This window comes from Pristis pectinata, chromosome 3 (assembly GCF_009764475.1).
Source record: "Pristis pectinata isolate sPriPec2 chromosome 3, sPriPec2.1.pri, whole genome shotgun sequence".
Lineage (NCBI taxonomy): Eukaryota > Metazoa > Chordata > Chondrichthyes > Rhinopristiformes > Pristidae > Pristis > Pristis pectinata.
In genome coordinates, this window is record NC_067407.1 from 32997140 (window position 1) to 33009967 (window position 12828).

At 41.6% G+C, this 12828-nt stretch overlaps 1 protein-coding gene across 1 annotated transcript; it reads right to left on the reverse strand.

Moving 5' to 3' along the window:
• Positions 1-15: 15 nt before the first annotated feature.
• Positions 16-8873, reverse strand: mrpl55 (mitochondrial ribosomal protein L55). Its single transcript, XM_052011666.1, has 3 exons — positions 8783-8873; positions 2559-2760; positions 16-689 (listed from the first exon to the last, which is right to left on the reverse strand). Exons 1-3 carry the CDS (start codon positions 8821-8823, stop codon positions 543-545), a joined length of 390 nt encoding a protein of 129 aa, XP_051867626.1. The 5' UTR covers positions 8824-8873; the 3' UTR covers positions 16-542.
• Between the last annotated feature and the right edge of the window lie 3955 nt (positions 8874-12828).

Here is a 12828-nt window from a genome sequence, read left to right on the forward strand (position 1 = left end):
CAAAGTACAAGGCTGTAATTTTAGTACCAGAACTATTATTCATACATTTAGTGAGATTGTGATTGCTGTACATATTGTTCTATCCCTAGGATAATTAAATGAAGCATTACAGTTGTTTTCAATTAAATAATCCAACAACATTATAAGTGCCTAACATAATACTCAAGCCAATTTAACCTGGCTAGGTTTTCATGGAACTGAGCAATTTATCAAAATATATGCTTGTCAAATCCTTGTAATTGTAGGCAGGAAGAAAAGGCATGGAAAGGTATAGTGAAGATGGGACAACAGTTTAATATTCAAAATATTTCTCCTAGCAGGTGGTTTAACCTTATAACATTAGAAATACAAATAAGAATCCATTGATTATTATTCCCCATATTTCTGTAGAAATACAAACTTCACTAAATCATAAAACATTTATTGAGACTTATAAATTATATAATAATGTGCACTGTCAATCTGCCAAGTTCTAGTGATATCAACACGAGGCAAGTCATTCACTAATAGTTTTGTCTTTCTAAACTCCAACAATCTGAAGATTATTTTTTCTTCCAGAATTTGCTGTAATCTTCAACTTTAAATTCATCTTCAAATTGTTCCTCTTTTACTTTGACTTTCTTGGGCTCACGTTTGCGCATTCTTGCTTTTCGTTCAGCTTCTGGTAGAAGAGAAACATCCACTGGCATCTGTAAAAAAAATCATTTTCTGAGTATTCGAAAATGACAAAACAACCTAGTATCTTTGTGCACAACAATACTCAGAATATACAAGCATATGATGCAAATGGACAAAAGATGTCTTTGTTTAAAAATATTCCTTTGAGGCCATTACACCCAGTGCCCATGACATTTCTCAGAGTAATCCCATTCCCCCAATTTATTTCCCTGTAATTAGTCTCTCCCACATATTCATCAACTCCTTCCTAATTCTCCCAACAACCACCTCCACTATGGAAATTTACAGTAACCAATTAATCCTAACAACCTATGTGGGAGGAAACCAAAGAACCTAGGGAAAACCCACACAGTCAGAAGGAGAATGCACAAACTCTACACGGGCAACAGAGGTCAGGATTGAGCCCAGGATCACTGGATCCTACAGCAGCCCTACCTATTGTGCATTATGCTGCCCACCACAATTGAATCTGCCTCCACTGTTAATCCTGGTGCTACATTCCAGATCGTAACTACTTGGTGTGCAAAAGTGATTTTCCTTGTGTAAGTTGTTTCTTTTACCATTAATCTTCATTCTGTGTCCCTTAGTTCTTGACCCCTCCACCTATGGCAAGAATTTTTCACTATCTACTTCATCTACATCCTCTATCAGGTCCCCTTACATCCTCCTCTGTTCCAAGCAAAGTTAACTTCATTCCATCTACACAACTAAAGTCCCTCATCCCCAGAATCACTTAAGCAAAACTCCCTAAAGTCTAACATTGTTCCCAAAATGCAGAACCAAGAACTAGATATGATACATCACGATACTCAAGATGTGGCCCATCCAATGTTTTATCAAGATTGATCATAACTTCCTTGGTCTTGTATTCTTGTGCCTCCTTTATAAAGCCCAGGATTCCATATGTTCTTTTAACCTAACTTTTCTACCTACCCTTGCATTTTCAATGAAAGATGCACATCTAACCCTGGACCCCCTTGTCCTTGTATCTCATCTAGAATTGTGCCCTCAAGTTCATACTTCCTCTTCAGTCTTTCTACCAACATTCCACATATTTAAGTTTCATCTTTCCATTTCACCAGCCTATCTGTATCCTCTGTGGACTATCCTGCTCACAGCCCACTCCACTTCCAGGTTTTGGGATGAACAGATGTTGGAAAACAACACAATATAAATGATAGTCTCTTTTCTCCCCCCCCCCCCAAAAAAAAACCAAACTATTTATAGGTAGGTAGATAAAGATGTGCATTTACACACCTCCATTTTACTTTCTAGTGCCCAGTTTCAGGATATATATTATACTGACAAAACTGAATAATTGATGTGTGGAAAACCATTATGTTAAAAAGAGAGCATTTAACTTGAAAAAGTAAATTCATTTTAAAAAATGAAATTATTTAAGTTAAAACCTGTGAAAATGTTGTAGTTGCCCAAATGAAAGAAGAAAAAAAAATGAACACATGGTACCTTCTCACACTAGTAATCTCAAACAAGGGGACATAACAAGATAAGGGGCTGCTCATTTAAAACTGAGGTACATAGAAATTTCTTCTTTTAGGGTGGCGAATCTCTGGAATTCTCTGCCCTGGAGGGTGCTGGAAGCTGGATCATTAGAACTATTTAAAGTGGTCAATAAATAATTTTTAGATCGAGGAATAGAGGGGTATGGAGAAATGGCACAGAAGAGAAGTCGAGGCCAGCACAGAACAGCTATAAACGTATAAAATAGGGCAGCAGAAGGTAGAAGGGCCAGCTGGCATGACCCTGTTCCTATTTCAGTGCGTTCTTGTGTATATTTCTTGGAAATATTATGAAACACTTCTTAAACTTTGGACTATTTTTTAAAAAAAACTTCCCCAAGTTAATTGGTAAATCCTTACAGTAATGATCCTTCTGGGCTCCTTATATCGGATATTGATAGTAGATCCATCAGGTCGAACCAGCAGAACAGGATACAGCCTGGTGTAGACCTGCCTTCCAAAGCGAACTACCGAAGTTCTATTTGAATTGTTTCGTTTGGGCAGATTATGCCAAGGGCATATGGCAGGAAGCAATCTTTCAGAAGCACTTAGCTGTAAGGAACTATTAAATGTAAAAATATGTCAATAAATTTAAAGAAAATATTACCCATACACTTAAACCACAAACAACATTATACCCAAGCTTGTGTGAGAACTGAAATGTTAGATTTAAATGTTTATTGAATGGACAAAATTATAACTAATTTCTGAAGTGAAATTCAGTTTTGACTCCTTTAAATATACAAAAGCATACAATGTTATCAAATAGTCATATTTTTCTAATACTTGTTTGGGAAATAATGGGCTTGCATTTATGTAGCAACTTTCTCAATCTCACAACCTTGGTAGGCTACAGACCAAATGCTGGTAAATGGGATTAGTATAGATAGGTACATGATGGCTACATGGACATGATGGGCTAAAAGGTCCATTTCTATGCTGAATGACTCAATGACATCCCAAAGCATAATATGGTAAAGTACTTTTGAAGTGCACATGTTGTATCATAGCAGACAATTTGTGTGTAGCAAGCCACCACGATCCAATAAGGACCAGATAATTGGACTTATAATGTTGGTTTTAGAAATACCAGGTGACCAAATTACTGGGAATAACTCGCACTCTTCAGAATAATATTCAGAATTTTTGTCAACCTGAAACATGACATTAGCTGAACATCTCATTCAAAGTATAATACCTCCAAGTACAGGAAAGAAGTCATTAAGCTGGAAAGGGTGCAGAGAAGATTCACAAGAATGTTACCAGGACTGGAGGGCTTGAGTTATAAGGAGACAATGGATAGACTGAGACTGTTTTCCCTGGAGCTTAGGAGGCTGAGGGGTGACCTTATAGAGGTATACAAAATCACAAGGGGCATACATAAGGCGAATGCTCACAGTCTTTTTCCTAGAGCTTGGAATATGAAACTAGAGGGCATAGGTTTAAGGTGAGAAGAGAAAAGTTTAAAGGGGACCCGAGGGGCAACTTTTTACACAGATGATAGGTATAATCGAATGAGCTTCCAGAGGCAGGTAAAATTAAAATGTTTAAAAGACATTTGGACAAGTACATGGATAGTAAAGGTTTAGAGGGATATGGGCCAAATGTAGGCAAATGGGACTAGCTCATGTAGAAATCTCAGTTGGCATGGACGAGGTGGGCTAAAGGGCCTGCTTCTGAGAGACACAAGAGACTTCAGATGCTGGAACCTGGAGCAACAAACAATCTGCTGGAGGAACTCATCGGGTCGAGCAGCATCTGTGGGGGGAAAGGAATTGTCAACGTTTCAGGTTGAAACCCTACATCCTGGTTTGACCCAAAATGTTGACACATCCTTTCCTCCCACAGATGCTGCTTGACCCGCTGAGTTCCACCAGCGGATTGTTTGTTGGGCCCATTTCTGTGTTGTACAACTATGACAATGTACTACTGCACCAACCTAGATATTGTGCTAAAATATAATAAACACAGGGGACTTCTATTACAGTCAACCATTTAATGAACTAGCATTTGGCTCATTAAACACATATGAGCATTGCAAATGGCTGACTACTGGAATGAACTTCAGTATTACTCAATTCTCTATTCTACACTTCTTCAGAGCTCAAAAAATAAGTGCATCCACTCTGATGGGACTATACTACAGAACCCCTAATAGCCACTGGGACATTGAGGAACATATATGCAGGAAGATTTGGGAAGGGTACAAAAACAACAGGGTTGTCTTCATGCGTGACTTCAACTTCCCCAATATAGTCTGGGACCTCCTCAATGCAAGAGGTTTAGACAGGGAAGAATTTATTAGGTACATCCAAGAGGGTTTCTTAAATCAGTGTGTAGATAGTCCAACTAGAGGAGGGACCATACTGGACCTGGGAAATGACCCCGGACAGATGACTGACCCATCAGTGGGAGAATACTTAAGGAGTTATGATCACAGTTTCTTAAGTTTTAAGATCGCTATGAATAAGTATGGACCTCACAGGAGGATATAAAACTGGGGCAGGGCAAATCCACATCTGACATGTGAAGGGTATATAAAGACCAACTTCACAGAGTACAGGACAGGCATGTTCCAGTAGAAGGAAGGACAAAGATATCAAGGTACAGCATCCTTAGATTATGAGAGAGGTAGTGAATTTAGTCAAAAAGAAAAAGGAAGTGTATGCAAGGTTTAGGAGGCTAAAAATCAAACAGTTTTTGAGGATTTTAAACCTAAAAAAGAACTCAAGAAGGGAATTAGGAGAGCCAGAAGGGCCATGAAAAGTCCTTGGCAAGTAGGATTAAAGAAAATCGCAAGGCATTCTATACATAGATCAAGAGTAATGAGGATAACTGAGGAGAGGGTAAGACCACAAGATATAGGAGGGAATGTGTTCTTGGAGGCAGAGAACATGTGCAAGGTCCTAAATGAGTACTTTGCATTGGTATTTATTAAATCAGGATGTGGAGGACAGTGAGATCAATGTGGAGCATGCTAACATGCTAGGGCATTTTGAAATAAGGGGTAGTGTTGGGTCTCTCGAAGAACGTTACAGTGGATAAGTCCCCTAGGCCTGATGGGATATACTCCAGGTTATTGAGAGAGGCAGGAGACGAGATCTTTGTGTCCTCTCCAGCCACAGGCAAGTCCCAGAGGACTGGCGGGTAGCTAATGTTGTTCTGTTGTTCAAGGAGGAAAGTAAGGATAATCCTGGATACTATAGACCGATGAGAATCCCATCAGTGGTAGGGAAGTTATTGGAGAGGATTCTTAGGGATGGGATTTATGAGAATTTGAAAAAAAATGCTCTAATTAGGGACAGTGAGCATAGCAAGTCATGATTTACTAACTTGATCGAGTTTTTGAGTAAGTAACAAAGGTGATTGATGAAGATAGAGCTGTGGATGTTGTCTACATGAATTTTTGTAAGGTGTTTGACAAGGTCCCTCATGGTAGGCTCATCCAGAAGATTTAAGATGCATGGGATCCATGTTGATTTAGCCATTTGGATTCAGAATTGGCTTGCCCATAGAAGACAGAGGGTAGCGGTCGATGGGAATTATTCTGGATAGAGGTCCGTGACTAGTGGCGTTCCGCAGGATTCCTTGCTGGGACCTCTGCTGTTTGTGATATATGACTTGGATGAAAACATGGATGGGTGAATTAGTAAGTTTGCGGACAATAGAAGAACGTAGAAGATTGCCAAAGGATACAGCAGAATATAGATTGGTTGCAAAAATGGGAGATGGAGTTTAATCTGGCCAAGTGTGAGGTGTTTGGGAGATCAAATATAAAGGGACAGTACACAGTTAATGGCAGAACCCTTAACAGTGTTGATGTACAGAGGGAACTTGGGGTCCAAGTCCACTGCTCCCTGAAAGTACCTGCATAAATTGATAAGGTGGTAAAGAAGGCATATGGCATGCTTGCCCTTATTAGTCAATGCAATGAGTTCAAGAGTCAGCAAGTTACATTACAGCTTTATAAAACTCTGGTTAGGCCACATCTGGAGTAGTGCATTCAATTCTGGTGGCTCCATTATAAGAAGGTTGTGGAGGCTTTAGAGAGGGTGCAGAAGACGTTTACCAGGATGCTGCCTAGTAAAGCTTAGAGGGCATGTGCTGCAAGGAGAGGTTGGACAAAAATGGGTTGTTTTCTCTGAAGCAGCAGAGGCTGAGAGGAGACCCGATAGAAGTTTGAAAGTTTATGAGAGGCATAGACACCTGGTATCTTTTTCCCCCCAAGGTCAAAATGTGTAATACTCTACCCCATATCTTTTATAACTGCCAGCAAGAATTGGCTACCCGAGGTAGAAATACCACAGCTTAAAAATGTATAGTACACAAGTCTTATGTAAATAAATTAACAAATACACAGTGAGAACGAGGCATGCAGAGATCTGATAATCTTTGGTATCCCCCAGGTTCTTCTCCACTCCCATCCCTCCGCCTAAAAATCAGAAAACATGTCAGTCTCCACAAGATATCTTATATAATGACACTTACTAAATTCTGGAAAATTACTTGACAAAAGAACAGATTGTAAGCACCTAAAGAAATTGATCCAATTGATATTGGTATTGGCTTATTATTGTCACTCGTACTGAGCTACACTAAAAAAACTTGTTTTGCATACTGATCGCACGGGTAAAAACAACAGTACAGATTAAAGTGTCACAGCTACAGAGAAAGTGCAGTGCAATAAGGTGCAAGGTCACAAAAAGGTAGATCATGAGGTCAGAGTCAATCTCATCGTATAAGGGAACCGTTCAATATCCTTATCACAGTTTATATTCGAAACACTAATGCAGATCTCTGAATTACTAATCCAATAACTTTGTACGACTGAATTTCACACTCAAAGATCGCACTTTAAGAAATTGCTTTTGAGAAAGTAATTTATCGATGTACCATAGAAAGCATCCTATCTGGATGCATCATGGCTTGGTACGGCAACTGCTCTGCAGTTTCTTGTGGTCCTGGGCAGAGCAGTTGCCGTACCAAGCCATGATGCATCCAGATACAATGCTTTCTATGGTACATCGATAAATTACTTTCTTAAAAGCAATTTCTTAAAATGTGATCTTTGAGTGTGAAATTCAGTCGTACAAAGTTATTGGATTAGTAATTCAGAGATCTGCATTAGTATTTCAAATATAAATTCAAATCCTATCATGGTAGTTAGGGGATTTAAATTCATTTAACTGATTAGAACAATCAGAAATTAAAAACACTAATATCAGTCTTGATGACCATAAAACAAGGACGGTATAAAAAGTCATTTGATTAAACCATGGGAGAAAATACAAAAGCAAATTCAGACAATTACAAGGATGCTACCAGGGATGAGGAATTTTAATTATTAGGAAAGATTGGCTAGGCAAGGATTACTTTCTCTGGCTGAAGGGAGATGTAATCATGTATACAATTATGAGGGGCTTGGAGAGGGTGAACTGGAAGGATTTTTTCCCCCACAAGCAGAGATGCCTATAGCTAAGGGGCAATCGATTCAGCATTATTGGAGAGAATTTGATGGGAATTGAGAGAGAAAAGAAATTACTAGAGTGGTGGGAGTCTGAAACTCTTCACCTGATTGTGGCTGGATAAACATTTGATGTGGCAGAACATAAACAATTACCAAGAAATCAGATATGACTAAAAATCTCATTTTTAAGCTGAATAATTTTCTTCTTTGCCGTATTTATATCTCTATCCAGTCTAGCCTGTAGTTCTGGTCACTCCATAATAGCAAGGATGTACAGCCTTTGAAGTGAGTGCTGAAGAGGTTTACCATGATATTGCCTGGATTAGAGAGTATTAGCTACAAGGAGAGGTTGGACAAACTTGGATTGTTTTCTCTGGAGTGCCAGTGGCTGAGGGGCAACCTGATAGAAGTATATAAAATGATGAGAGGCACAGATAGGGTAGATATTCAGAGTCTTTATCCCCATGGCAGAAAAATCAAATACTAGAGGGCAGAGATTTAAGATGAGAGGGGGAAAGTTTAAAGATGTGTGAGGCAAGTTCCCCCCAACATAGTGACTGGCAGGTACCTGGAACGCACTGCCAGGGGTGGTGGAAGCAGGTTTAAGAGTCATTTAGACAGACGCATTATCAGGCAGAGAATGGAAGGATATGGATCATGTGCAGACAGATGCCATTAGTTTAATTTGGCATCGTGGTCGGCACAGACATGCCAAGCCACCTCTGGACTGACCAGCAGAGACTCACTCCACCTTGGGACGGCCACCAAACGACGGGCTGTCCGGCGAGAGGGATGCACCGTGACCTGGAGACATGATTACTTCAACATGTTTAACTCCATGGATCACGACTGCTGAAAGGCTTTTCACTCCCCCCCCCCCTCAATGGGAGCAGAGAGTCGGAATCCCGCCGGCTCTCCGACTTTGGGCGACACCGCAACCGAAGCTCCTATTACAGGGTTTCCGGGCGCTGCCCTCACTCTGCGCCTTCGCCATCAACCGCCGGTCGGTTACCGGCCGTTTGGAACGTCCAGCCCCCGCCGTTCCACTGCACCCCGCGCCTGCGCCATCAACCGCCGGTCGGTTACCGGCCGTTCGGAACCTCGCGCCTGCACTTACGTCGCAACCCGCCGCAGCCGCGCGCTCCACGGGACCGCCATCTATCGATTCCGGAAACGTTCAACACAGAGACCCAGCCCCCAGCGCAACACCGGCCCTTAACTGTGGTTCCCACCTCCTGGTCCGGCCCGGTAATTAACCCATTCCTGACACCGCAGTGGCCTCGGATCTTGTCATGTTTACCGCCGTGAGGTTTACCAAACGCATGAATACAGCTAATAACTTGTGCGTGGAAAACTTGTTCCCTGCAGAAGAATGTAGAATACTGATATTGTCAACTCTGATTTATTGGCGTATTTAACCAGTTTTATCTCGTTCTGTTCCTAAGGGACATTTGCCCTGATAGTTTGCATTTTGTCTCGCTTTAATTGCCAATTTTAGTTGGACACATTACTGGAAGTTTGATCAATCTGACGTTATGACATCCTCACATGTTTCGTACATCTTAGCTGGGTTCCTGCAGTTTATTATTTTTGTTTTGCACCAGCAACTGTTGGATCATTTAGGACACCCATTGCTAACTACTTGTTCCAACAGATCTATACTGTGTTTATGCTTCATCTCAGCAGGCTTGGTCTCATCCTATCAACATGTCCTTTCATTCCTCTCATCTTCATGTAATTGCCTGGATGAGTACAGTTCCAACAACGCTCAAGCTCGCATCATCCAGGTTAAAGTAGCTCACTTAACATTTCAAGTACCACCTCAAACCTTTACCTCCATCCTCATTGGTGCATGTGCATACAGTGTGCACATTCAAAAATGCATTGCAGTTGCTCAGGCTATTCCCACAGTGCTTCCCAAACCTGTGATCTCCAAACATCAAAAAGAACAAGGGCACTTAGTGTATGGAAAAACCACCACAATGCACTTTGACTTGGAAGTGCATTGGTGCTCCTTAATTGTCATTGGGTTTAAATCCAAGAAATATCCACAGTGAACAACAGTTTGGATTATTTTCACATGAAGCAGTTAAAAAATTCAGCACCTCACTGCCTTCTTGTGAACAATTGGATAGCCAGTAAATGCTGGTCCTCCAACGATGCCAACATTTCATAAGGGAATCAAAGGAAACATACCTAGCTATTACTTAATGCATCTAAACTAATTGCATTCAACCACTTCAGCTGGAAGTGAGTTCCACATTCTCACCACCCTCTGCTTAACAAAGTTTTTTCTTGAATTATTTATTGGATTTATTATTATTTTACCACATTTTAGTTTATAAACTCTAGATTTGGTCTGCCCCAGATGTAACTAGCTGCCAAGAAATCTAATCTCAAAACTGTTTTCTTTCAGTGTTGGGTGATTGAAAATTGATTTTTTTTCCCCTAAGGTAAAATGTGATAATGGCCATTTCTTGGCCTTTTTGTATCACTCCACTAACAACATTTGTATGAGGAAATTTGGACTAAATTGTCCCAGAAATGAATATACCCAGGCACTTCCAGAATAACTTGATCTTCTCAGCATAACTCTGGACCAGGACCCCTATCAGGCAAGTCTCATCCTTTGGGCCCACTGGACTGATCCCCATCACCTCACAATTTCTTTTTTGACCCTGTGATTCCACCGAGGACCATCCTCCAAACCCCTGACGCCATGATCTGTTGAGACCACTATCAGAAGCCTAGAGCTCCCTCTTGGTATGATCATTGGTCTGATTCCCCTCTCTCCACTCTCTAACTTAAGGCACAGACCCTCCCCTGCACCCTACCCCACCAACTCAAAGCAGAGATCTGCAATCCATCTTCCCCCACAATCCCCCAGATTCAAGTCACATCTCCCCACCTCCCAACCTATGGATCAAGATTCTTCACCCTACTGGGCTACAATGCCTCACTGACCACAACCCTGACTCCTTCACCTCCACCTGTCCAGCACAGCACAGGGTTTCTGTCTCTCTTTCTCCCAAACCAACCACAGCACAGGCCCAATCAGCCACCAGTCATGTCTGTCAACTGCACCCTCCCCCTGCCGCAAACTTGGCCTAGGACCAGACTTCTGGGTGACATGAAACCAAAACAGAAATGCCGGAAGGACTCAGCCAGTCAAGCAGCATCTTGACTGGAGAAACCAATTCACATTTCAGGCCTTCCATTAGAACTGAGAAAGAGAGAAAACAAGTTAGAGAAGGTTGGGGAGGACATTGGGTGAAACAGAGGGAATGCCAATAATAGGGTGAAATGATGGACATTGAATGGTGAAGACGACGACTGAAGTGGTTGCTGGTGACCAACTGCAACCATGCCACATGCGTCTAATGCCTGTGTTGAGTGTTGCAGAAGAAAATTTCTTTTGCTCAGCTCATCAAACCTGTTAGTAATTTAGTGGACCTCTCACAGGTACTCCTCTGCCTCCCATATGTAAAGACACCTGTTCTTTGCTGACAGTTATAGCTTCTATGCTTTGGTGTAAAAATTGTAATTTTTTTCTTTAATTCTGTAACACTCAGATTTGTCTGAACCAAGAGTAATCCAATAAATTCCTGTCCAATAAATAGTAGTAGTAGTAGTACATTACTACTTGTCACCAAAAACAGCTTGTATTTTGTAGATCATTTAACGTAGTAAGATATTCCATGCTTTGAATACTAACCAGCATCTTGAAGGATAAAAGGTGATGCAGCAGTCAGCCGGTGGTGTGGGAGAAGAAGCCAGCGCAGGAATAGCAAACCTTCCCATCTGCGCAGCAGATCCTCCAGCCAGATGGAGATCGGAGCATGTTCTTCTTCTTGCTTCAGCTGTGGTTTTAGATTTGACTCTGCAGTGACCACACCAGCATTGACCTGGCATCTTCAGTCTTGAGTGGTTGTGGGCAAGATGCTCCCAGTTTTCAGTGGGAATGCTGGATTTTCTTGAGAAGTTGCTTGAACATTTTGCTCTATTGGAATTCTGGTCTTCCATGACTCAAGGCCCTATAAAGTCCTTGGTTTTCACCTGTTCCTTAGCTGGCAGCTTCACCTGATGTGTGCTCATACTCACATTGTTGCTGCTTCTGTTCCTGACACTGAACTTGGTCTTGTGTCCACCCCATTAGCCAATCTCCCCCTCATCCACCCCACTGCTTTCAGGTTGGGAGGCAGTAACTAGAGAGGTGCTGCAGCGATCAGTGTTGGAGCCCCAGTCTTTCACAATTTGTGGCAATAAGGTGACATAGTGTGTCATATCTGTTTGCTAGATTTTGAGAAGAATGTAGAGAAACCTCAGCAGAATAAAGACATGCTAAGTGAATGGACGAGAACATGCCTGGTGGAATATAGTGCAGAAAAGTGGGATGTCATCCATTTTGTCAGATAAAAAAGTGGAATATTTTTCAAATGGTGAGAGATTGAAAGGTGTTTTTATTCAGGGAACTTGGGTGTCCTTGTATATGAATCACTGAAAGATACTATGCAGGTACAACAAGCAACTAGAAAGATAATTGGTATGTCGGCCTTTATTACAAAAGGATTTGTGTACCATAGTAAAGATGTCTTACTGCAATTATATAGGGTCTTGGTGAAACCATGCCGACAAAGGTCGTCTTCCTACCCAAGGAAGGAAATGCTTGTGATAGAGAGAGTGCAGCGATGGAGGGGCTGCGCAGGGGGCCAGTTGTCCTATGAAGTGAGATTAGGCAGACTGGGGCAGTAGTTTTTTTTGAGTTTAGAAGAATGAGAGGTGATCTCATTATCTCATTGACACATGCAAAATTCTCAGGGGTCACTGTCACAGCCATTCAGGACTAAGCTTAGAAAGAGTTGCTTTACCCAGAAGGTGATGAATCTTTGGAATTCTCTACCCAAGTGAACTGGGGAGAATCAGTCGCTGACTGTATTCAGGACAGAGATTGAGAGATTTTTCTATATAAAGGAATGAAGCAGGCATCACGGGATGAATTGCCCATTCTTTCTTTACCTCTCATTGTCTTGGTGTAGCAGCCAGTATAATCAAAGACCCCACCCACCCGGGACATTCTCTCTCCTCTCCTCTTCCATCGGGTAGAAGATACAGGAGCCTGACGGCATGTACCACCAGACTTAAGGACAGCTTCTGCCCCACTGT

What these genes read in the sequence shown, in the direction of transcription:
- mrpl55 (XM_052011666.1), bottom strand. Translation starts at nt 8,823, where the DNA reads ATGGCGGTCCCGTGGAGCGCGCGGCTGCGGCGGGTTGCGAC. An exon ending in CGGCTGCGGCGGGTTGCGAC is followed by an intron (nt 2,761 to 8,782) that starts GTAAGTGCAGGC and finishes TACATTTAATAG; the next exon opens with TTCCTTACAGCTAAGTGCTT. An exon ending in AGCCCAGAAGGATCATTACT is followed by an intron (nt 690 to 2,558) that starts GTAAGGATTTAC and finishes TTTTTTTTACAG; the next exon opens with ATGCCAGTGGATGTTTCTCT.